The sequence below is a fragment of the Panthera onca genome, chromosome B4 (assembly GCF_046562875.1).
Source record: "Panthera onca isolate mPanOnc1 chromosome B4, mPanOnc1 haplotype 2, whole genome shotgun sequence".
Lineage (NCBI taxonomy): Eukaryota > Metazoa > Chordata > Mammalia > Carnivora > Felidae > Panthera > Panthera onca.
The window spans coordinates 11,619,180-11,645,073 of record NC_138345.1 but is presented as its reverse complement, the minus strand read 5'-3'; the positions used below and the strand labels follow the sequence as shown (position 1 = coordinate 11,645,073).

General features: G+C 44.4%; 1 protein-coding gene across 7 annotated transcripts in view; it reads right to left on the bottom strand.

The window, feature by feature from the left end:
* Positions 1 to 25,894, bottom strand: part of CAMK1D (calcium/calmodulin dependent protein kinase ID) — a 501,767-nt gene that overhangs the window by 60,721 nt on the left and 415,152 nt on the right. For all 7 annotated transcript variants that reach the window (XM_060659603.3, XM_078450432.2, XM_060659604.3 and 4 more), the window contains one exon: positions 3,880 to 4,018. In XM_060659603.3, the coding sequence (XP_060515586.1) occupies positions 3,880 to 4,018 (139 nt within the window). The remainder of the gene's footprint in view (positions 1 to 3,879; positions 4,019 to 25,894) is intronic.

Genomic DNA, 25,894 nt, shown 5'->3' with positions numbered 1-25,894 from the left:
GAAGAAAATCAAATGCACACTTGAAGGTGCTTTCAATGAGTTTGAAAAGAGAATAAAATGGCCCAATCAATAATCAAAATAAGAATAATGCTTAAAAAGCAGGCCAAAATAATCTAATCAAAAGGTGCCTGTGGTTCATGATTTGTCTGAATGTTGAGATCATCTTTTGATGAACAGTAAGGATCTGATCATGGGGGCAGAGAGGACTTTTCTTAAGTTTCTGATTTTTTTTCAAGTTTATTTATTTTGAGAGAGGAAGAGCACACACACATGTGTGCATGTGCATGTGAGTAGGAGGTGGGGTAGAGAGAAAGGGAGAGAGAGAACCCAAGCAGCCTCCACAATGTCAGCATGGGATTCCTCTCATGAACCATGAGATCATGACCCGAACCCAAATCAAGAATCGGATGCTTAGCTAACTGGGCCACCCAGACTCTCCTTAAGTTTCTGACTTTTAATCTTCCTGTCCCAATGATCTCATGCTCTTAAACAAGGTTGCATCTAGGCAAAAGACTGCATGGAATCAAATATCCCTCCTTTGGGTCAATTACCAAGGAGGGTTAAAGCGGCTGGTCATTCACAACTTAGATAGATACTTATCTACAACCATCTCAAGACTCAGTCAAGGCAGCAGGGCTTTTCTTCAGGGGAGTCAGGCAACAGGAAAGTGGGAGAGAAGACAGGCTCAAGGGCAATCCAGGTGGAGGCCCCCAGCTGGCAGTAGGAGTGCTTGGTCAGGTGGGAGGCACAGAGGGGATCTCACAATTCTGCCTGAGGTCCCGAGAGGCCCAGGACTCACCTGAAAAAATATTATTCTTTATTTTGTGACATCGTTGCAAGACAACTGATGCACGATACTGGAATTGGAAGGTCAATACCAACCCGTTAACAGTTCGCATAATAAGAGGGGCACCTGGGCGGCTCAGTTGGTTAAGTATCTGACTCTTGGTTTTGGCTCAGGTCATGATCTCAAGGTTCATAAGTTCAAGCTCCACATCAGAATCCATGCTGACAGTGCAGAGCCTGCTTGGGATTCTCTCTCTCCCTTCCTCTCTCTCTGACCATCCCTTGCTGTGCTCTCTCTCTCTCAAAATAAATAAACTTTTTAAAAAGTTCACATAACAATCTTTAATTTAAAAAAAAAATTTTAATGTTTATTCATTTTTGAGAGAGACAGAGAGACAGAGTGCAAGCGGGGAAGGAGCAGAGAGAGAGAGAGAGGAACACAGAATCTGAACCAGGCTCCAGGTTCTGAGCTGTCAGCACAGAGCCTGACATGGGTGGGGCTCAATCTCCAGAACTGTGAGATCATGACCTAAGCCGAAGTTGGACGCTTAACCAACTGAGCCACCCAGGTGCCCCAACAGGCTTTTAAAAGATCTGAATCGACACTTCCTATAAAGTTTATATTATACATAATCACCCTCCTAATCCAGTGATTCTCAACTGGGGGCAATTTGGCATCCCAGGGGAACATTTGGCAATGTCTTTGGTTGTCACAACTGCAGGAGTCTATGCGCATCTAGTGGGTAGCAGTCAGGGATGTGGCTACACATCCAACAATGCATAGAACAGCCCCCCGCGGCAAAGGACACACTGCAGGGGCTGAGAAGCCCTGTCCTAATCTGAGGGGTCAGTTAGTAGGCACTTCCTGTCTCAGTCTCTCATTATCTCTAGTAGCTTCCTGGGGCAAGACGACACAAGAGTACCTTGCTGGAGGGAGGTGGAGGTGTATTCGCAGGGGCATGGCGGTATCCCAGACTGCGACCTAATCTTATATTAATCTGATCATGTTCTCTATTGCTCTGACCTGGATCATACAGTTTGTTTTCATTTTCTAAGATATTTGTGAAAATTTACTATCCCAACCCCAACTCCTGCCATGTAGGTCAAACTCCCTTGTGCCTCTGAAAAGCAATGACGAACAGTCCTAACATGGCAATGTTCTCTCTGCGGGGACAAGCCTGGCGGTCTCACAGCTGCACCAGCTGGGAGCTACAAGCACTTCTCTGAAAGCGCCATGTGGGCGTAGACAGCTATGACTCCTGCACAGCCCATCTGCCTTTCGAAGGGGGAATAAACACAGTCACGCATAACATGGCCCCTCTAGGAATGTCATCTGAGTGGGAATTATTTCTATCAAGTACACACAGCCAGCGCATCGCATCACACCTCTGTGGGCATCGCACTAACTTGTTCAGAGACCTGCCTCCTGTGTTCTGGAAGCAGAGAATCGGCATTTGGTGAGGGCACAAGAGAGCAGAGCAGGCACAGAGGCGCCAAGTGGGCTTAGTGAGCCCTTACTTAGCCCCGGAAAGGACCTCCGGGTCCTGAAGATTAGCTAATTTGTGCCCACAGCCATTTCAGCCATCAAGAAGCCTGCAAAGGGCAAAGTCTGTAAGGACCCCATCGACATTCACAAACACCCTTGTCCGGAAGTTCTCCACGAGTAATCCCAGAGCAACATCAGGATCACCTAGAAATCCCTTAGAAATGCACATTCCCAGGCCCACTGCAGACCTATAGAATCGGAACCTCTGGGGTGGGGCAAGCAATGGCCCTCCAGACAATTCTGATGCAGGCTAACATTTGGGAGCCACTATTCTGGTTGCTGGAAAATAATATAGAGAAGAGAAAACTTTACAGTGAGACCTTATGAAGAGAAAAGCTACACCATGTTATACCTTCACACCCAGTACTAGATAACAGGCAGATGCCGAAATTCTGTTTTAACAAATGTTTATGGTTTGTTCTTTAAATTGATTTAGATTTCACACAGTCACGCGTAGCATGGCTCAGTACATTATAATCCCTGTGTTTTTGATATGAGCAGCGGGTATGTGGGCTGGGGTGGAGTTTCTATCTTGACAGGTGCAGGGAGCCCTGGGGCCTGGACCTGTGTCCGCTGTTGAATGAAGCCACATTACAGCCTTGGTGAACAACGTTGCCTTTTGCTGTTCCTCAAATCAATGTGTTCGATATCTACTCTTGATAGCATATGTTGGATATCTGCCCTTTGGTATCTATACTGAGCCGGGGAGGGATGTGATGCCAAGATGCCCAAGTAAGGCCCAGGTCCTTCAGTGCTACTGGGTGAAGGGTCAGTATGCCAACACCTCATCAAGGACAAGTAAGACTGGGGCTCCTGGGTGGCTCGGTGGGTTAAGCATCCAACTTTGGCTCAGGTCATGATCTCCTAGTTTGTGAGTTTGAGGCCCGCATCGGGCTCTCTGCTATCAGCATAGAGGCCACTTCAGATGCTCTTTCCCTCCCCACTCTCTGCCCCTCCTCTGTTCTATCTCTGTTTATCTAATAAATAAACGTTAAAAGAATCTTTTATACAAAAAAAAAAAAAAAAAAAAAAAGAACAGGTAAGCCTGTGACCTACAGGACGCTGGGGGATGGCTGTGATTGTAGGTTGTTTAACCCATCTTTCCCAATAACCTTCCATTTCCTTTCTCGTGTTATGCCCTCCACTTACTTGCTCCCTTTCTTTCACACAGTGTACTGTGCTGAAATGGGGCCAGAACTGGGAGAACACTGTGAAAAACTGTATTGGGAGAAGGGTTATCATGGCCTCTGTGTCTTGAACAAAATTACCTTTTAGGTGGGCTTGAAGCAATACACAACCTATCTCCCTGTGGCCCTTTGGCTGCATAGCAGTTATAAAATCTCCCAAATGGTGGCCAGCCCCTCATCATCTTTCAAGCTACCTCTGGCTCCCAATGGCCCTGACAACTAACAACACAAATGCCTCCCATTCATTCCACCCATATCTCCATCAAGGCAACCTCAGCCATCTTCTGGAGCCAATCCCCTTGGACAGGTGTACTGTGGGTAGAAGAGCTGCTGGAAGATGTTGCTAGGCGAACGCCTTACCTTGAGGTCCCTGTGGACAATGCCCATTCTATGGAGATAGTAGACGGCATCCAAGACCTGGCGGATGAGGGTGCTGGCATCTTTCTCTGTGTAAAATCCTTTCTCCACTATCCGATCAAACAGCTCTCCACCGGATACGCTGTTGTTGTTTAAAAAAAAAAAAAAAAAAAAGAAATAAGAAGTTTGAGAGGACCTATTGAATTGTTCAGGGAAAGCCATCATTAAGAGATGTCAATATGACAGAAGAACCAAATTGGCTTCCAAAAATATTCATTTTCAGATTTAGGTTTTGCCCCATCTATGCCCCAGAAGCTATACCAGGGAAGTGTTTCTATTTCACGATGATATAAACATCCAGAATGAAATAAAGAGAATAAAAATAAACCAGGACCCATGGACTAGCCCGGCCTGAGAAGTCTTCTGGTCTTTGCATCCATCCTGCTATGACAATGTAAAGTCAGAATAACTTTCCAGAATATTGGCATCATCAGATGTAGGGGGATGATGGATAGGATGCCTCTTTTGCATAAGAGAATATCCTTAAAGGTCTGGAAGGATAGGGGGTATGGGGGGCAGTGTTGTGGGCAAAGCAGTAAACAGCCAACAGGATGTTTGGGCTCTTGACCAAGTTCCGCCCCTAATATGCTGAAGGCATGGGCATTCCTTGAATCTTTGGACCTCAGTCTTTTTATCCGTAAAATAAGGGGGTTAACTTAGTCAACCATATCCAACACTGGCTTTCAGAACCTGAAAGCTAATTGTCATTTACGAAAAAAAGAAATTAGAATGACACCCCATTACATCATCTGCACTGTAAATTAAAAAATATTTAATTTTAATTTGCTTTGAGTTTCACATTGCACTTAACGTTTTCTTCGTGTTTATTATTTATTGCCTAGGTTGTCAAAAGTCAAAATGCCCTGGAGGGCAACCCTTATAGCCCCTTCAGCTCTGATAGTTAATGCTGTTCTGGGTTTAACAAAGTGACAGAATCATACAATTCTGAATAGGAACAGTTGGACACTTTAACCTTCAAATTCTTAGAACATATACTTCTCTAAGAAAAACAGTGCTTCTTTCAGATAATTAAGCCATCTCGAATATTAGGTTCAAGAGATATATTAATACTATTCTCTTTTATAAAAAGAAACAGAATTTCCAAAAGCAAAATGAAGACTTATTTGAAATATTAAACTCATAAAACAGTTTCACAAACCACTCTTTCAGCTTTAAGAGATGTAGTATAAGCCATGCCCTAGCAGTAACACACCCACACATACACAAACACATGAAGCTAGGATTCATTTTCTGCAATTCATGACAATTAATGTGCAATATCTGATCCGTCAAAACCTTCCTCTTAAAAAGCCAACAAAGAAAACCAATTGTGGCTATAAAAGGCCTAGGTGTTCGAGTCTCTCCCATTACCTAGAGTCATTCTAAGCGATGTTGTGCTTGGATAATGTCTCGTTTCCAAAGCAAACAGCAATCGAAATAAGAAAAGGAAAGATGCTCAGGAGAAATAAGAAGCAATTCAAAGAGTGAAAAGAAATGGAAACATCAGGGGAGAAACTACCTTTTGATGACCGGGTTGTCCAAATGGTCCATCCTTAAGGAAACCAAAATCCCAAGACATCCCCTCTTAGCAGCTATACATCAAGCTCTCCCCAGTCTTCGTGTTTCTAGACCCTTCATGCAATGAGTTTCAGTGGAAGAACTCTGGAGACCTTGAGGATGTACTCTGGAAGACGCCCAGCTGCCAGGGCAAGGGGGAACCTGTGCACATTCACCTGGAGGCATTCACTTCAGGTGATGATCTGTTCGAGCATTCATTTACGATTTACTGGGTGCCCACTATGTGCCACCTACCATGAACCACAGGTGCCAATCAAGGCAGCAGCAGCTGTGAAGAAGGAAAGGTCTGTTTTGATCGTGCCCCTCCTCATTCTCCACCATTGGCCCACCTTCCAATAATGGCTCCCCTTCTGAGTGTTCCAGTGCTTTCTTATACCGGTTCTGCTCACACCCTCTGCTCTGCAGGCTACCAGAAGACCTCAGGCAAGAATGCGCACCCCTTCCTCTACCCCTGCCTCCTGCCCTTGTTACCCTATGACCCACCTTTACCAGATTCCCTCCTTCAAAACTGATCTTTCCTGCTTCCCATTCTCTCAAAGTCCTCTTTTCTCCAATGTGGTAAGTAAGGTATTAACGGAGGCTATTGAATCAAATACTTGTACCCTGATAGGGCAGCCATGCAGTAAGAACGGAAGCATCAGAGTTGAAAGGTAAGGTCCAGCTATAGCATGTACTGTCACAACCTCAATGCTCCGCACATTTGCTATTTCACTTCTGAAAGTTCAAACGGCACCAGGGTTTCATTGTTCTGAACACTGCTCAGAAAGTATTTGGTTTCCTTAGAAACCAAGGCACAGGAGAGAAGTCTAAACACTTGCCAAAACATAACAATACTCATAAAAATGCCTTAAAACTTGCAAATCGCTTTATACTCTTCAAAAATCTCCTTAAGCATACACTTCGAATGGCTACTGTTACAGACTGAATGTTTATGCCCACCCCACCCCCCATATTCATATGTCAAAGCCCTACCCCCCAGTGTGATGGTATTTGAAGACAGGGGCCTTTGGCAGGTATTTAGTTTAAATTTTTTTTAATGTTTATTTATTTTTGAGACAGAGAGAGACAGAGAGTGAGTATGGGAGGGGCAGACAGAGAGGGAGACACAGAATCCGAAGCAGGCTCCAGGCTCTGAGCTGTCAGCACAGAGCCTGATGTGGGGCTCAAACTCACGAACCACGAGATCATGACCTGAGCCAAAGTCGGACGCTTAACCGACTGAGCCACCCAGGTGCCCCAGCAGGTATTTAGTTTAGATGAGGTCACGAGAGTGGGGTCCCCATGAAGGGATCAGCGTCGTTGTGAGAAGAGAAATCAGAAAGCCCAGTCCAGTTCTCTCCCCTCTTCTCCCTCTATCCCTCTCTCTCTCCTCTGTTCTCCCACCTCCCCCCCCCCCCCCCCCCCCCCGCCATGTGAGGACACAGCAAGCAGAAGGCCATCTGCAAGTCAGGAAGAGAGTCCTTAAAAGGAACCACATCAGTTGGCACCTTGAGCTTGATATGTCAGACTCCAGAACTGTGAGAAATACATGTCTGTCATTTACGCTGCCCTGTTTCCAGTATTTTGTTATGGCAGCCTGAGCTAAGACACCTGCTTATTTCAAAAGCCATTTGTGAACAACCAGAATCCCAGACTCGCTGATGGGGAAATAAGTTTGGAAGAGTGGCGAGGGGGGTGTCTCATTTTCAGGCCCCTGGATCATGAGGAGGTGGGTTGACGGGCTGCTGAGCTGACAGGCTGCTTTCTTGAATCAAAACCCTTTCCCAAGTGCAAGGGTTAAAGCTCCATGTTAGAAATGGAGTTCTCCAATGACAGCCTGCCAGGCATCAGAATGGAGTTAGAAGGGGAGCGGTCAGGTGACTGGGGAAAGGGAGAAGAACCATCATGACGGATCCACAAATAAAATTAATTAATGGTGGCTCTGGGAGAGAGGTTCACTGGGGGATGTCCACGTAGAAAGAGACTGGCTATTCAAGATTAAGGGAGAGGACAGAGATCATTAAAAAATCTCTACTCTTCTCAATTTAAACTTTGACATTAATTAATTTTTAGTATTTTAAGGTTTATTTATTTATTTTGAGAGAGAGAGAGAGAGAGAGGCAGAGAGGAGACACAGAGAGACAGAGAACCCCAAGCAGGTTCCATGCTGTCAGCACGGAGCCTGACGTGGGTCTTGATTTCTTGATTTCATGAACCGTGAGATCACAATCTGAGCTGAAATCAAGAGTCTTACACTGAACCGACTGAGCCACCCAGGCACCCCATAAATTTTGACATTAATTTACAGCAACCTGCCTTTGCGTTGAACTTGGGTTTGCTCAGTCTCTGATCTTCCTCGCTTATCACATTGTATGGCTATCACTGCATGTGAATTTTAAATACGCAAATACGAAATATTTTGATGTCACAGCCTCAACAAAATTCAGGTTATTTGCAAAATTTTAAGTAACGCGAATCTCCTCACATTAAAAAATCGTTGTCAAGAAACATAATTCCAAAGTCGCTGGATCAAGTACACTGCAAGTTCTGATTCCACTGTGGCGCACACACCCATACAGCGACGGGACCTGGTCAGCGTATCATGCTCTATTGTTAGTACCGGGTAGACTGTGCTGTTCTTTCCATGCACTTGAACTTCTCCATGTAGTTTCCACAGATGTTATCCCATTGTTTTAAAATTCACTGCTAATTATAATTTAAAATGTTTTCTTATCTTATAACAATATCTACACGTTTGTTAAAAGACAGCACTTGTGCTAATGCTGACACATGGGCTCCAAAAACCTATTCCTCTAGAAGTTAGGTATAATAAAATATGAAGAAGGCTGAAGGAAACCAGAATATGTCACCCCAAAACATGCCTCCTTGCCATAAAATATATTCTGAGCTGAGAGCAATTAAGCAGGAGATGTAGGAAAAAGTTCCCCCTTTTTGGTCTAAAGGCAAGAAATAAGTTCTCCTTTTACTGGAGACATACTCTATCAGCCCACAGACTGCACCAGAGGAATATGGCAACAATCCTCATTCAACTTCTCCCAAGTCTCTCTACCATTTACTGCCTCTGGCCCAAACTCCTTTGTTCCTGTCAAATCTTCACAAATACTGTTTGTGTAAAAGGTTACAAAGGCTTCAGGCTCTGATCACTCCCCCGGGTGAAGGATGTCAAGTACCTGCAAAAGTTCATTAACGGGTGTTGGCTTTCCTCCTGCTCATCTGTCTTTGTCAGGTTCATCTACAGAGCTGGCCAGGGACCCTACCAGGGTCAAGGAAAACTTTTTCTCCCTCTCAAAAGCCAAACAGTATAGGGCTGTGCTGTTAATTTTAGCGAGGGGTCTGAGAAATCTTCGCAGTAATGCTAGGATCATTAAAAAGCAGTGTTATAGCTAATATGCCTTGAAATTCACAAAGACTGTCACATAACTAGGCAGTGACCGTGGAAAAGAGCCAGGGCCATGGTTACAAAGCAAGATGGCCTTTGTGTGCCCCAGAGCAAGGCTGGTTATAAATGTGTTTCTCCAGAACCATCTCCCCCATTCACATTTAGTCCTAAGGAGAAGACAGTCTTGAAATAAGCAGGCTGTAATTGAGTGAGGCTAGAAGTGAAGCATTTTTCGACTGTGAGACCCCAAGGTCCAAATGGCAGATGTGTGTGTTTTTTCACCCAGCCTGGAGAAAGAAAGGCCTATCTTACAGGCCCTTTCCTCAATTAAGTCCCGGCTTGGCGGTGCCTGGGATTTCCCTCCTCCCACACAGGGCAGCCGTCCGGCTCCTGGGCCTGCGCTCTTAATCCTCACCGCTTCCCTTGGCTTTGGTACCCACACATCCTGCTCCTGGGGGCAGTCTCCCAGCCACTCTGGGGAGATTAAGGGTTTATTTCATGCAACCTCTTTTCTCTGTATTTCCTCTTTTGACAAATCCTACTCTAATAATAAAAACATCTTTTTTCATAGAATTCAGTTTCTCAATATCTTCCTGGCTCAGTCTGTTCAGAAAATTCCAAAACACAAACACATGCCTCTCCACCTTCATGGACCGGATCAGTGTAACTCCTTAGGTGCCATTATCCTTTGATTCTGGCCGTTTTGCCTTCTCAATGTCAGGGTGTTATGGACTGACTTGTATTCCACAGCTCAACTTCAGATGTGCAAGTCCTAATCCCCAGTATATCTCAGCGGTGACTGTATTTGGAGATGGGGTCTTTAAAGAGATAATAAAAGTTAAATAAGGTCATATGGTTCCAATATGACTGGTGTCCTTATGAGAGAGAGAGAACACAGAATATGAGCACACAGTGACAAGACTATGAGGACAAATGGTAAGAAGGTGGCTGTAAGCCAAGGAGAGAGGCCTCTGGAAAAACCGAATCTGCCAAGACCCTGATCTCAGACTCCCAGCCTCCAAAAGTGTGAGAAAATTAGTTTTTGCTGTTTAAGCCCCCTAGTCTGTGGTATTTTTGTTATAGCATCCCTAGCAAACTAAAGACTGGGGAATATAAAGGGTATCCCATAACCATGTGGGGGATCTCTGAATTAGATTCCCTTCAAATTGTTTTCAAGATTAATGGGCGGGGGGGGGGGGGCAGTTTCTTCTACTGTATTTGCATTCTATGCTTTGTTTATTCACCAAATCATCAAAAATCTTGCATCAAACCAGATGATATGTTGCCCCTGTTTCCAAGGGGCACAGAGGGCAGTGTGGCCCGGGGTGGGATGGGGACTAAGGTACACAGGCAAGTAAAGCACAGTGTAGACAGTTCCAACATTGTGGGGTAGGGGGCAATGAAGGTGCTTTGGAAAACCCCAGAAAGACATGTAGAAGGGCCCAGGGGCAGGGCAGAAAGAGGAGAATCTGAGCTGTCTTAAAGAAGGGGTGATATTTAGTCCAGTGGAGAAAAGCCCAGGGGGCAGGAAGAGCCCAGTAACTTGAATTATCATGAAAGGAGTCTTTGGTGAACTAAGTATCTTCCGGGGAATACAGTCAGTGAAAGAAGTGTTGACTGAGCACCTCCGATAAGTCCAGCACTTGGCAGCAGTGTTAGTCTGTATCTGGGCAGCTACAGAAGCCCAGGTTGACAAGTCAGACCACTAGCGAGCAAGGACTTGCCAAGCCCCGACCCTGGCTGGATGACCACAGGACATTGTGGAGGGGAGAGATCAGTGATCACAGGAGGTGGCCTGCAGAACAGGTCCTAACTTCCCTTCTGCCTCCAGAGGCCAGCACAATGTTGTCTGCACTGCAGAAAAAAGGATTCCTGGAGGCAGGGCAGACAGGAGAGACCCAGAGTCAAGAGCAAGGGCCTGGCAGGCGGAAGAAAAGGGTAGAGGCAGGAAGGAACCATGTCCGTAAAGAAGCCTCACTGATCTAGAAAATGCAACTGGTGAGGATGAAGTCAAACCATAAAGGATTCTGAAAATCAAGCAGTGGACCTGGAAGGGCTGCACGGGAAGACAGCAAATTCTTAGCTGCCTGGGATCTAAGGTAACCCACTTCTGAAAGGGTACTGAGGGAGTTAGCATCTGTGGATGTGGGTGTGGGGTGAGGGGCATCTTGGGACAAGGGTCCTTCCTAAGGCGTGCATACTGTCTTCCAACGAAGGTCTGCTTCTAGATTCTCAGTCCAGCAGGCTTCCTGCCACCATCCTCCAAATCCATGTTGTGCTGTGCTCACAAGAGCAAACCCATCCTCCAAGCCCATGTTGGCCCGGTTCTGCAGTGTGCACTGATTTCCCACCCACCCAGGCAACAACTTCCATTGTTTTCCAAGGGGCCTCAGGGATTCCTCGGAATCATCTTCCTCTGTTTCCAACTAGCCCCTTTGGTTCCCAGCTGGCTCCCCCTCAAGGCAGGCCAGGGAAAGTGTAGTTATAGCCAAAACCATAGATAAGAAACAATTGGAGGCATTTTAATTTTGTATGGGAAACTCATTTGCTGAGACCCTGATAAAGAAATTCTACTTTTGCATTACTCATGAGAAAAGGACAAAAGGATTTCTTAAGAAACTATTAGCATGTTCAAGTTTTCAAGAGAAAATAATTCATCTGTTTTAACTCGAAGCACCTGCTCACATTTCAAAAAACATAAAAGATAATTACAAATCATTTTTAGTTTTTTGTATTCTGAGAGGGCAAAGCATGTCTCATTCCACTTGAGTCCCCAGTATCTTGGACTATTATATTCCAGCGGGGGAAGAAGAGAAAGAAAAATAAATAAATCAACAACTAAACAAATATTAACCATTCACAGAGTCCATAATGGTGTGCAGAGAACTGAAAGCAGCCTGAGAGGAGCGGTGTAGACACTTCTGAGTGGGCTCCAGCATGGATGGCAGGAAACAGCCGGCCAAGTGACCATGTAGGGGAAGAGCTTCTGGGCAAAGAGCAAAGAGCTTCTGAGCCAGTCCTAAGATCCTAGGACAGGAAAGGTCTTACAATATTTGGGGACCAAAATGGAGGTCAGCAGTACAGCAGAGACCAGAATCTGGTGGGCAATGGGTAGAATGATTGAGATAGAGGAAGGCCCAGATCACGTGGGGCCATGTGTTATGGACAGAATGCTTGTGCCCCTCCTCTCCTCAATTCACATGTTGAAATCCAATACCCAATGTGATGGTATTTGGGGGGTGGGGCCTGTGGGAGATAATTAGGCTATGAGGGTAGAGCCCACACAAATGGGATTAGTGCCCTTATAAGAGAGCCCCAGAGAGGTAGCTTGCCCTATCTCTGCCATGTGAGGATCCAACAAGAAGCTGGCAGTCTACAATCTGGAATAGGGCTCTCACTAGCACCGGACCATGCTGCCTCTCCGACCTGGGTCTTCCAGGCTCACAAATGGTGAGACATAAGTTTCTGTTATTTATAAGCCACCTGTCTATGGTACTTTGTAATGGCAGCCCAAATGGACTAAGGCACCATTCAAACTAATGTTCAAATGGGGTGTGTTTATTCTAGGTTTAGTAAGAAATCATTAGAAGGTTTTCCGTTGAGGGAGAGGTGAACCTACATTTTTTAATGATCACTCCAGCTGCTATGTGGACAATGGGTTGTAGAGGTAAGAGTAGAGCTGGCAGATCACTGAGGAGCTGCTGCAAAGCATCCAGATGAGAGAGGACGGTGGCTCAGCCTGGGGAACATTGGAAATGGACAGAAGTGGACACACGGGGGGATGTTCTGGAGACACAGTAGACAAGACTCACTGATGAGGTTGACGTGGGGCATGCAGGAAGGAGACGGATCAAGAATGCCTCCTAGGGGTGCCTGGGTGGCTCAACTGGTTAAGCAGCCGACTTTGGCTCAGGTCTTGATCTCACAGTTTGTGAGTTCAAGTCCCAACATCAGGCCCTTTGCTGACAGCTCAGAGCCTGGAGCCTGCTTCGGATCTGTGTCTCCCCCTCTCTGCCCCTCCCTAGCTCGCACTCTGTCTGTCTCTCTCAAAAACAAATAAATGTTTAAAAAATTAAAAAAAAAAAGAATGCCTCCTAGATTTTTGACTTGAGGAACATCTAGATGGTACTGCCATTATTTGAAATGGGGGACCCTGGTGAAAGAAAAGGTTTGGAAGGGTAAGAACAACTAGGGCAGCAATGACCACCAGATCTTCCCACAATGATGGAAGGCTCTTTCCCTGCAATATCCAATATGGTAGCCACTAGTTCCAGGAGGCTATTGTGCATTTGAAATATTGCTAGCACACTTGAAGAACTGCCTTTTACATTTAACTTTAGTTAATGTAAATAGCCACACGGCCCTACCACATTGGATAGCTCGGACCTAGAGCCTTGAGTACAATATGTGATGCCTTGAGTACAAATCTGAGGTGTCTTTTGGAGGAAGATGTCAAGCAGGTAGCCGTGGATACAAGTCTGAAGTTCGGGGGAAAAGATCAAGGCTAGAGTTTAAGATTAACAAGTCATCAGCACGGAGATGGTCCCCAAAGCCAAGAGGCTAGATGTGACCAACCCTGGAGAGACTGCAGTTGGATAAGAGAAGGATGTCTGAGCACTGGGAATACAGACATCCAGATAAAGCAGAGTCAGCAAAGGACCAGACAGAGATGTAGGAAGCAAAGGAGGAGAGTGTGGTACCACGGAAATCAAAGAGGAGGGTCTGAGAGATCAAGCACCATGAAGACATAGAAATACTCATTGCACTACGCAAGATGAAGGCCAGGGAAGGAGGCGGAGAGCCGAGGGTCATGGGCGTATGAGGCAGCCTCCAGACTACGGGACTGGAGATGTCGGAGGACACGGAGAAGAGAAGGTACCCAGGACTGAGCTCTCCGAGCCTCATTTTTCTCCTTTATAAAAGGGGGAATTATGTTTGCTTTGAGAAGTGAGACAACGCAAGGAAATCCCAAGGGAGACTCTTGGCATGTTTCACTGTCTTGTAAATGTCACTGCTTTCTCCCCTCCCACTGAGGACCTCGGGCAGGTGCAAGCCAGTGGCTGCCAATGCCATCCACATGTGGCAGCTGCCAGGAGCAGAGCTGCCACCAGAGGAAGGTGGCACAGGGCCCTTGGTTCTCTGGACAGAAGAACACTTGCTCTTCTCTGCTCCCCACAGACGTGTGGGGGATTTGGGAAAATACCCATGACCTTGATTAGGATGGAAACTTGTGAAAATTTAAGCCTGATTACATAATCTCACAGTTTAGTACTGTGGCTCCTTCTGCATTAGTTATCTTCCTCTAACCTTATATAAAGAGGATCCTCAAGGGGACGGTCAGAATGCTACCAACCTAGCACGGCATAATTCCTGAGACGTTCAAGGTTAGTCAAGCAGTAACTGACATGCGGTAGCCCCACATAGCGACCTTCTGGTAGAACACACGCACGCAGCACGAGCTTTGTATTAACAGATATTCTTGAATGTTTTAAATACAGTTTTTTAGAAAAATTCGGCAATGAATTGTTTGACTATTACACACTGGCTTTCCAGAATTAGCTCCAATTAGGAAGATTTTACTTGGCAATGCATTTTTCTGTTATAATCTTTCTAGTATTAAAATAGCTTTGCGTTCCTGGAGCAGTAAAATCTGAAAGAGGCAGATGATGGCTCTGGAATAGGTCTAGGAACACAGCTTGGTTACAGATAGTCCATAAATTGCTAAGTCCCGTGTAGGGAGTGGCCACTGGGCAGTAGGCACATCTTTGTCTATCTTGGATAAGGGACTATGTTCAAAGCCGATGGAGAGCAAATATGTACTTTCATACATGCTCAGAGATGCAGAATCTGAAGGCAACTGGGTAAGACCCTGATTTTATGACAAGCCTAAGTGCATTTCATTCATTCATTTAGAGAGAGAGAGAGAGAGAGAGAGAGAGAGAGAGAGGCAGGGAGGGACAGAAAGAGGGAGAGAGAGAATCTCAAGCAGGCCTCTGCACTGCCAGTGCAGAGCTCCATGCAGGGCTCGAATCCACCAACCATGAAATCATGACCTGATCCGAAGTCAAGAGTCAGATGCTTAACTGACTGAGCCACCCAGGTGCCCCTAAAGATGGTATCTTAAATTCTTTTTTTTTGTTTTTCCACTTGTCATTAAGTTCATTATATATATATATTTATATTAGTTCTAGTGTTTCTCAGCCAATGAGGATCTCTACTGAAAAGCTTATAGCAGATGTGTGGGAGAGCACATGCATTCAGGGAATGTGAGAAAGGTCTAACAACGCCTTCAAAGAGCAAAAACAAATTAAAAATTGCCTCTTGTTCAGCCCTGCAATATCTTCCATGCCTTTGTCGAGGAGCTCTGTGGAGTTCCCAAGTTTCCTTTCTGTCAAGAGCACTGACAAAGGTCATGGTCACAGCTGCCCACTGCAGTGTGCCTGGCTCCAGGCCACCTCTGTATCTGTTGAACCCGCCCATATTTTTTAAATCTAATTTCTACTCATTGTTTGGGTCCTAGCTTGAATGTCATTACTTCAGAAAAGCCTTTCCTGACCCCCAGACCAGATTAGGCCCCCTCCCATTACATTGTCTCTTAGACCCTGTATTTTGACACGACACTCACCTGGTAGAGCTAATTATTGGTATGTTCTTCCGTGTAACGCTTTGCCCTCCTACCCTGCCCCCACCTACCCCAGACGGTGAACTCCATGTGGGCAGAGGCAGCGTCAGCCTCTTTGCTGCCTCTATCAAGGCCCTTGAATGGTACCCCCCACAGATGAAAAGCTGACTAAATATTTGCTGAATAAAGAAAAGATGCTGTACAAGAAACGCACAGCGAGTGGGGTCTGGATCTTGCTGCGCATGGCATCCTCAAGCAATCGTGCAAATCCTCAAAGCGTGTGCTGCAGAGCGCCCCACGGAAGGGCTCTGGAGCCTCCTCCATTCAGGAGGCCGGCGGCTGAACCGATTTTCTCTCCATCTCACCCATTCCCTTCCCTTATTCATTCACTTCCTCCTGGCTCTCTCAGCCACCTAAACTTGCTGCTGGTTTGTATGCTAGAGCTTTGCCTCACCCATCTTATCTTACTGGGGCCTCCTCTGCTCCGGGTCTTGACTTTTTGCTTGGAGTAGGCACCCGCACTCTGAAGAATGTCCTAGCTTTGCCCAGGGACCCTGAGCAGACAAGACCTTGTGACTTCCCTCAATAGAAGGTCATACCTACAAGTGTCTAAATAAGAGAACCCTTCATCAGAGTTGTATAATCACTCGTTTAAAAAATTATGCCAACAACAGACACGTGAAAAGATGCTCAACATCACTAATCCTCAGGGAAAGGCAAATCAAAACCACAGTGAGATATCACCGCATACCTATCAGAATGGCTAAAATGAAAAACACAAGAAACAACAAGCGTTGGTGAGGATGTGGAGAAAAACGAAGCCTCATGCACAGTTGGGCTGAATGCAAACTGGCGGAGCCACTGTGGAAGACAGTATGGAGATTCCTTGGACAATTACAACAGAACTGTCCTATGAGCTAGTGTTCAGTACCGGATGTTTCCCCAAAGAATAAAATAACACTAATTCGAAAGGATACATGCACCCCTATGTTTACTGCATCATTATTTACCATAGCCAAATTATGGAATCAGCCCAAGTGGCCATCAATAGATGAATGGATAAAGAAGATGCTGTATGTATATAAATTTATATAATGGAATAGTACTCAGCCATAAAAAAGAATGAAATCTTGTCATTTGCAGCAGCATGGGTGGATCTAGAGGGTATGATGCTAAGTGAAATAAGCCAGTCAAAGAAAGACAAATACCATACGATTTCACTCCTATGCGGAATTTAAGAAAAAAACAAACGAAGTGTGTGTTGTGTGTGGGGGGAAAGAGATAAGCCAAAAAAAGACCCTTAGTTATAGAGAGTATACTGATGGTTACCAGAGGGGAAGAGGGGTAGAGGGGGAACGGGTGAAATAGGTGATGGGGACTAAGGAGTGCACTTGCCATGATGAGTACCGGGTGGAGTATAGAAGTGTTGAATCGCTGTATCGTACACCAGAAACTAATACAACACTGTATGCTAACTGGAATTAAAATTTTTAAAAATGCAAAAACAAACATAAAATTATGTCCCAAACCTATTTCAGATGATCTGCTAAAGGGTAAGTTAGTGAGTGATATAAAGCAGTGCATGGGGACAGCGTGATCCCCAGGGTGTGAGTGACTGGCTGGCAATGACACAGCCCCATCTGTGCACGTGGACTGGACAGGGCAGATTAAAATAGACCAAACAGGCTGCAGACAAAAGCAGTTAAGCCATGGGAGCTTGCTGTCATTTATATATTTTGATGGATAAATATCTGAAAGCACTCCCTTGTAATTGCACAAACACGCATTATATATGCACTGAAATGTCTTCTTCGATTAATGTGCTCTTTTAGGAGGAAGGTAATAAAATGAGGCAGGTGCCAGACATCCCAGGTAAGCCAGCCACTGCACTTGCTCTTTCACTCTGCTCAAAGTGCTCTAAGCTCGAGGATGTAACAAAACCTTCACTCTTGGCTATGATGCCAGCGGCTTCTAGAACATAGAATTTCCTATGAGTCCTACTCCCCCATAGTGGGCAAAAATAATGCTTGCTGGTGGATTTCTTCTTTTTTTTTTTCTTTCTAGCATCTGCACACTGACCTTCCACACTTAGCACAGAGGGAAATAAGAAGCAGTAGGACATTGAAGGTATTCACTCCGACATGTTCAAGCACAACATTTAACAACCTAGAAAGCCATATTATGTTTGCGTTCAGCATAAAAAAAGTGACATAGAAAGGTTTCTTCAAAGTCGAGAAGGTCCATTAAGAATGGACATCACTAACCCCAAAGAGTGGACAGCAACCTTGTGAAAATTACCATCTTGAGATTGGGGTGATAATTTAGAATTACTATATTCCAAGAGCCATGCCCGAAACTTAGAAGCAGCCTTTGGGCAAAGACTGTTGGTCAAGGCATGAATCGCTGGTAAGACTTCAAGTTCACACTTTTACAACTGAAACTGTCTCTCTGTAAAAACGTTCTGTCTCTGTCTCTTTCAAAAGTAAATAAACATAAAAAACCCCAAATTGTTAAGAGTGTAAAACCTCCTTAGTGACCATCAAATTTAATAGAGAAACAGAAGACCTGGAAAGAATCTGAACCTTTGTAGCCCACACTTTGCTCATTATCAATCACTGCTGAGGAACATTGCGGGCCTCACCTGGCCACGCCCACTGCCAGCAGGAGTTTGGGGACACAGCACAGTAAAGAGCCCCTTCTGACAGACCGTGTAAGTAGCTGCTGTCCTTAAAGACAGAAGAATCACTCTGGTCTGCAGATGAGCCCCAGACCAGAAGCTCAGAGCAACTTTCAGTGGCTTTTCAGATTCCAAAAAGAAAGCTCTTGCCAGAAGTGCTTTCTTTTCCTCAAGTTCTAAAATTGTCCTAAAGGAGAACTCTGAGCCCTGCCCACCTGGTCCCTCTTCCAACACCGAGCATTCCCTCCAGCACCCAAGGTCCGGGGCTCACATGGGTTCCATGCATCCTTACTCCATTCCTGTTTTCCAATGTTCTATTTCTTTTTTAATTTTTAATTTATTTTTAGAGAGAGAGAGCATGCGAGCAGGGGAGAGGAGGAGAGAGAGAGAGAGAGAGAGAAAGAGAGAGAGGAGAGAGGAGAGAGGAGAGAGGAGAGAGGAGAGAGGAGAGAGGAGAGAGGAGAGAGGAGAGAGGAGAGAGGAGAGAGGAGAGAGGAGAGAGGAGAGAGGAGAGAGGAGAGAGAATCTTAAGCAGGCTCCACACTCAGCAAACAGCCCAACTCAGGGCTTGATCCTATGATCCTTGATCATGACCCGAGTGGAAATCAATAGTCAGAGGCTCAAGCAACTGAGCCACCCAGGCGCCCCTCCTCCCCATGTTCTAAGCACTGTATGGTTCTTCACTACTCCAGTTCCACGAGAGGACTTTGAAGGAAATATTTCTTACTCAAGATTTTTCTGAAACACACATAAAGCATGCTTGCTTTTGAACCATTTTTTAAATACATAGATTTTAACAAATAACAACGGGAAAAGTTTAAATACCATGAGCTGCTGGGGGCTGAGGGTGAAGAGTAGGGGAGTCCCAGCAAACTACACACCAGGATAGTTCCTTAGCTTCTCTTTGCTGCATCTCCAACTGGCGCTGTGACAGTTCATTTTGTGTTTCAACTTGACTGGAACACATGATACTCAGATATTTGGTCAAACATTATTCTGGGTGTGTCTGTGAGGGTTTTGGCAAGATTAACATATGACCAGATACAGAGAGTAAAGCAGATGTCTTCCCTATTGCGGGTGGGCCCCATCCAATCAGGTGAAAGCCTGGACAGAACAAAAAATCTGAGAAAGAGGGAACTCTTCCTGCCTGAGTGCCTCAGAGCTGAGACATCTGTTTTTTCTTGCCTTTTGAACTTGAACCAAAACATCAGCTCTTTCTGGGTCTTGAGCCGACTGGTCTTTCAATGAGGACTACACCATCAGCAGTCCTGTGTCTCCAGCTTGCGGACTCACTCAGCAGATCTTAGGACTTGTGAGGCTCCCCAAAAGTGTGGGCCAATTCCTTACAATAAATCTCTTTATATATATTTTATAGATGTATATATTTATATAAAACATATAAAATATCATGTGTACACATATCCTGTTGGCTCTGTTTCTCTGGAGAACCCTGACTAATGCATGACTCAGACAGGGACTTTCAGCTTCCCGGTTTCTGAAGCTTCTAGAACTCCTTGGCTCAACCCCAATTAATGGCATCATCTGTGGTATTCAGAAAAATAAATGTCTGGCCTCCAAAACATAGGCACCTTCAAGGCCCTCTGGTTGAGCTCCTCGTTCTGTTGACGAGGAAAGTGGTGCCCTGGGCTGCAGTGTGACTCATCTACGGTCACATAGTTCTCCATGGCAGGGCATTGCCTCATGTTGCCTTCTGGGAGATGCTTTTCTCTGCAACTCTAGTCATGATTCTAGAAGAGAAACCAGACAGCAGAAAAAAAAACAATGTGGCAAAGGAAGAGGAAAGCAGTAAGAGTGGAACAGAAGAGGCAGCAAGGAACACAAAAAGAGGAAGTGTTTTCAGGAGCTGTCTGTCTGCTCAGAGATCCCCGAAATGTTCTCCAGAACGGAACAGGAGTATACACCCTGGAAAACTCACATTTATAAATAATATCCCCACAATTTCTGGTAAGCTCTTCTAAGGTACTTGAGCCTCAAGCAGACGGCTCTAAGACTCCATAACTTGTGTTCTACAGGTTAATTGTAGACATCAAGCCAAATATTAAATGTACCTTTGATGACAAAAACCCTTCAAGGACAACTACAGTCTAACATGCCGTCCAAATGCAAACGGGGCTCAGGACACACTTTCAGCAAAGCCACTGTCCTTGACTCACAGTTTTCTAGAAGGAGGTTCTTAGACTGTCCTCTCTTATATTTGGAAAAGCAAAAAGACAAATAAAAAATCCATATATAGGAATACTTTAAAAACCCACAAAAATCACTGTAGGCAGCCACACACTTTCTTCAGTGGGACCGGAAGTATTTACCTTTCCTATTCTCTTCAGCACATTCTGTTTCTAGTGTTTTAGTTACGGGTGAGTGTTGACAAAGACATTTATTTGAAAATAACCGTGAGCTCTGATCATTCTGGATGTTATAAGAGAGCAGCCTCTGTTTAACAAGTGAGGCTGGAAGGGACATCCTCACGGTCCTGCAAGTGACAGGGCTCTCAGCACCAATGGCCACCAAACCTACTCATTGAGTACAAAGAATGAAGCTTTATGGGCCCAGAATTGAGAGCCCCAAGCATAGAGCTTATGTTTCTAGCATTCACCTTTTTTTTTCCTGCCAGAGTCTTTTGAAATGTGCCTTTCCACTTCATGCAAGCTAGGATGCCTATAATTTAAATAGTTTTTAATGTTTACTTATTTTTGAGAGAGAGACAGACCGCAAGAGGGGGAGGGGCAGAGACAGAGGGAGACACAGACTCTGAACCAGGCTCCAGGCTCTGAGCTGTCAACACGGAACCTGACGAGGGGCTGAACCCACGAACCAGGAGATCATGACCTGAGGCAAAGTTGGTCACTTAACTTTTTTTTTAGTGTTCATTTATTTTTGAAAGAGAGAGAGAAACACAGGATGGCTAAAACTTAAAAACAAAGCAAAACAAAACAACCAGAATGACAAGTGTTGGTGGGCATGTGGTCATACTGGAATCCACACATTGCTGGCGGGGAGGGGGGGTGGGTGGCGGAATGTAAAATGGCGCAGCCCCTCTGGGGAAAACAGTATGGCAGTTCCTGAAAATTTAAACATAGGGTTACACTAGGACCCAGCAATTGCATTGCTAGGTGCAGTAAACAAAATTGTCTATAAAAACTGGTATGTGAAGTACATACCAAAATTACTCATATTAGCCAAAAAGTGGAAACAACCTAAATGGCCGCCAATTGATGGATGGATTAACAATATGTGGTATATCCATATAATTCATACAAGGAATATTATTCAGCCATAAAAAGGAATTCAGTGTTGGTACATACTACAACACTGCAACATATTGAAAACATTATACTAAGGGAAAGAAATGAGACATAGGGTACATGTTGCATGATTCCATTTATACGAAATATGCAGAATAGGCAAATCTATAGAGATTTGTGGTTGCCAAAGCCTGGGCGGTGGGGTGGAGATGCAAGGGTGGGTAAACACTGATGAGTACAGAGTTTATTTGGGGGGTGATGAAAAGTTTCTGGAGTTATATAGTGGTGATGTTTCCACAATCTAGTGAATAAACTAAAACCACTGGATGTTATACCTTCAAAAGGTGGCTTTATGGTAGCGAATTATATTTTATCTTTAAAAAATCTTCTCTTTTGTTTTTCTAGACCCCTTATTTTATCAACAGGATGACAAGTGTGCAAAGGATTTTATACAAACTCTAGAAAATGCCTTGTTTTTTACCTTGGCCACTCAACAAATGGAATTTTCCCCCTTTGTCGTGGTTTATCATTTCTGTCTTCTCCATATCCATCCCTTCTTTCTGATGCTATACAAAGGTGGTCGGTCTCTCATTGGAACCACTATTTCCTTTTTTTAGAAAGCCCTCTCTCACTGCCTGCTGTCTCGTACACACTTAACTTGAACAGCTCCCGGTCTCTGACACAAGTTCTCTTCAGGAATGCAGTAGAACTATATGCACAGAGCCATCTGTCAGATGTGATATTCTCAGATGACCTCTGGGAATAACTCACTTAAAGGGAGTGAGAGTCATTCTCTCTGGAAAAAGCCTTCGTGACATCTTCCAAGGTCTTACATGCTGTGACCTCAAATAACTGTTAAATGGCACCTCACTCATATAAATGTGAGTCTTTTCTTTTTCCTATCAACAGATGCCTTCAGTTAAGAACTTAATTGCATTAAAACCTCACTAAAATGATTTGCTTCAAACTATACCAGGAATAATTTTAAAAAGGGAGTGTGCTGTTACAGTGATAAAGAGATTCTAAAACTGGATTGTGGGTAGGGTTACATAACTTGGTGAATTTACTGAAAATCATTGAGTTGTACACTTAAGATGAGTGAATTTTATGGTATATAAGTTACACCTTAATAAATTGTCAAAAAAACAAAAACAAAAAATAAAGAAACCATGGGGCTGAAAGGGGCACAAGTGGGTGGAGGTAGACAAAAACCAAGATGGGCTCTAGGCTAACAATCATGGCAGCTGACAATCATGGAAGCTGAGTGATGGGTGAATGGAGTGGATACTGTCATGCGATGCTCTGTGCTCCCCTTCAGGCCACCCTAGATGAGGGACTGGTGGCTCTTGGCTGGGTTGCCGTAAAGGCATTTCCCTTAGCAGAAGAGTGTTTCTTGTCCAAGGCTGTGCCTCCCTCTCTGAGCAGAGACCACATGCAAAGACCAGACCCTTGCTTCAAGGAAGGAGAGATCCTTTAAGGGCCATGCCCATCCAGAGGCCCCAGAGTTGGCTGAGGCTTTTTCTGAGACCGCCTTGCGGTTCAGCATCTCCCTCCACCCTGTCCTGCTTCCCTTACTCCCTGCAGATGCTAATCACAGCAGCTTTCCCCAGAAAACCACCCACACCCAAACGGGTGCTTCAGAGTCTGTTTCCAGGGAACCTGATCTAAGACTGAGGCTCATAATATATTCTTTCTATGTATGCAAACATTCAAAAATTTTTATAATAAGGAGTAAAATAAACCCTGATATTCCCCAAACGAAAATACCACAAACTCCAGGAACACTAGATCTGATGTTTCAAAGACTGTGTAGCCAATACTAAATTTATTGTTCGATGCATCCTACATCAGAACCCTGGCTCATCTTTACCAGCACTTTCCTTGCTCCTTCTTAAGGACGGAGTTGCATTTACCCATCTGGGTAGACAGGGTTCTTGAATTCAGAAGGTCTTGCCCTGACTGTCTGCAATCGTTTTTAAGACTATGCAGTCTCTGCCAAGCATGAAGAAAGGAAAACAAGGAATCTGAGAGTAATGAGACTCTCGGAAAGGCAATGAGATGCCAAGTAAGTCTGTATCCACACTTGAATTTAGAGTCCTACATTTATTTCCTACATTTAATATAATTGCATTCTCTGCTAGAGAGCCCACAGGCAGGAAGATAATAAGATTTCAGTGGTTAAATTATTTAAAGTCACCGATAGTCTAACATTTTACAGAACATTCCACATATTCTGTCTGTTACATCAAAAGGATCATCTGGAAAATCCCCTTTCCTTAGGGAGCCCAGGAACCAATTATCTGAAATTGCCTTGCTTAAAAGAAAAAAAAAAATTGCAAATCTTATTAGAAGCCTCTGGTTATCTTATTGTCACTAACTCCTATTGCCCCATTTCATGAATGCTGGTACTCTACCAAGTGTCTTCAACCAAACAGATATAAATTATTGATTTTGTTATGTTAGGTCCAACTCAGTACCCAGCACTATGGAATGTGTTGTCCTATGTGAAAACAGATCTCCCCAGCGGAGGCACTGCCTTCCAAGTTCTTACAAATTGCTGCAGAACTGCTGAAGTCTACCTTTTTCTGCCTTGCTCGGTCTCTTAGTTTCTCCAGTTGTAAGCCCACCTATGTTTATCCATCTGTCCTGCCTACCTTTCTGAATCCATCTCCTCCTTCCCACCTTGTCTTTCTCCCTTGATGTGGCATCTCCATGAATGAATCACTTACTCATATCACAAAGTCCTCTCCTACTTGTAAATTTCCCCCATAGGCTGCTATCTGTGTATGCCTTGCCAAAACCCCAAACCAGCTTCAGGGAACACTGCCCAAGTGGAGAACAGGGGATTTCTTGGGCACAGGCAGAGAAGTACACAGTGAGAAATCAGGAAAATTAAACCCCAGATAATGAGAAGAAATAGCAAACAGCACTACTCCTTTACCATACGCTATTTTTAAAATTGTTTATGTTTGTCTTATTTTATTTTACTTTTACCTTTTGACCCCCTTCACTCATTTTTCCACCTCCCAACCCCCTGCTCCTGCCTCTGGCAACCACCGATCTATTCCCCACACCTATGAGCTTTTTTTTTAATTAGTTATTTTTAGATTTTACATATAAGAGAGATCATATGGTATCTGTCTTTCTCTGACCATGTTACCTATTATATAATATTCTTACAAGTTAGGAAACATTTGGCACAAATAGTACCATGTTTCAACTCGTAACTGTTGTCTTTTACTTTTTGAAAATATCTGTGAGATAAAAATGGCAAAATAGGAGTTTTCTATTATCTTCCTCCAATGAACATATATTTTGATAATCACCCACAGTGAGAATGCCTTTGTGGAAGTCTACAAGTACAGAGAAGATGTTCCAGCATACAACTGGAGCTTAAAAAAAATCTGAGATGGGACCCATTGAATAGGGTATTGGACCCATTGAAGAGGAATAGTTTAGCTTTACCAGTGTCATCCCTCTCCCAAGGTGGCACATCTCAGGGCCAAGGGAGACCTTTTGGCCCATGATTTCTCCCATTTGGGGAAATGAGAACATATGAGCAAGCATCTGGCTTCCCTAGATGTGCACGATACCACCAAAGAGACCAATTTCTTTTTTACCCTACCAGAAAACTGTGGTATGCTGTACGGCTGGAAGGCAAGAAGATGCTAGCAGACGAGTAGTCAGGGTTCTTTGATGCCCTCCAAGGGACACAGATACTATTAACTGCTTCATCGACTCTATCAGAAGTCCACCATGAACCTTTGGGGATGCCTTTCCTGAAGATCCTGCCAAGTGGTCAAGGGGCACCCCTAATGCTCCATGTACCTGAGCCCTCCAACTTGTGGCCAGTTCCCTATGCACATCCCGAACGGTAGCAAGAGTAAGCCTTTGCAGATGGCTAGTGAGCACATGTGAAAAGCTGGGCCAACTCTATGAAACTGAGATAGAGACCATAAACTTGAGCATTTTCACCACTGCCTGAGGGAGAAACAAACAAACGGGAGGCTGTCAGCACCTGGCATGACTTTGAAGAATTGAGAGAAGGCATACAATCTTAAGAATTCCTTCCCAAAAAGGAACAGAAATGGGGAGCAAAAGGATCCAGAGAAAAGGTCTGGAAAAGCCTCAGAAGCTCTAGCAGGACCAGTGGAATCTTTTTCTCTCTGAAGCCAGCCAGTAAACACTGGACGAGGTAACTTCACTTCAAATGTGAAGACAGCAAAGCAAGACTTTAAGAAATATGAAAAATAAAGGAAACATGATACCCTCATAAGAAAAACAATAATTCTCCAGCAACTGACCCCTAAGAAATGAAGATCTATGATTTGCCTGATGAAGAATTCAAAATAGTTGTTTTAAGGAAGCTCAGTGAGCTACAAGGAAACATAGAAGGGCAATTCAACAAAATTAGGAAGACAATATGCAAACACAATGAG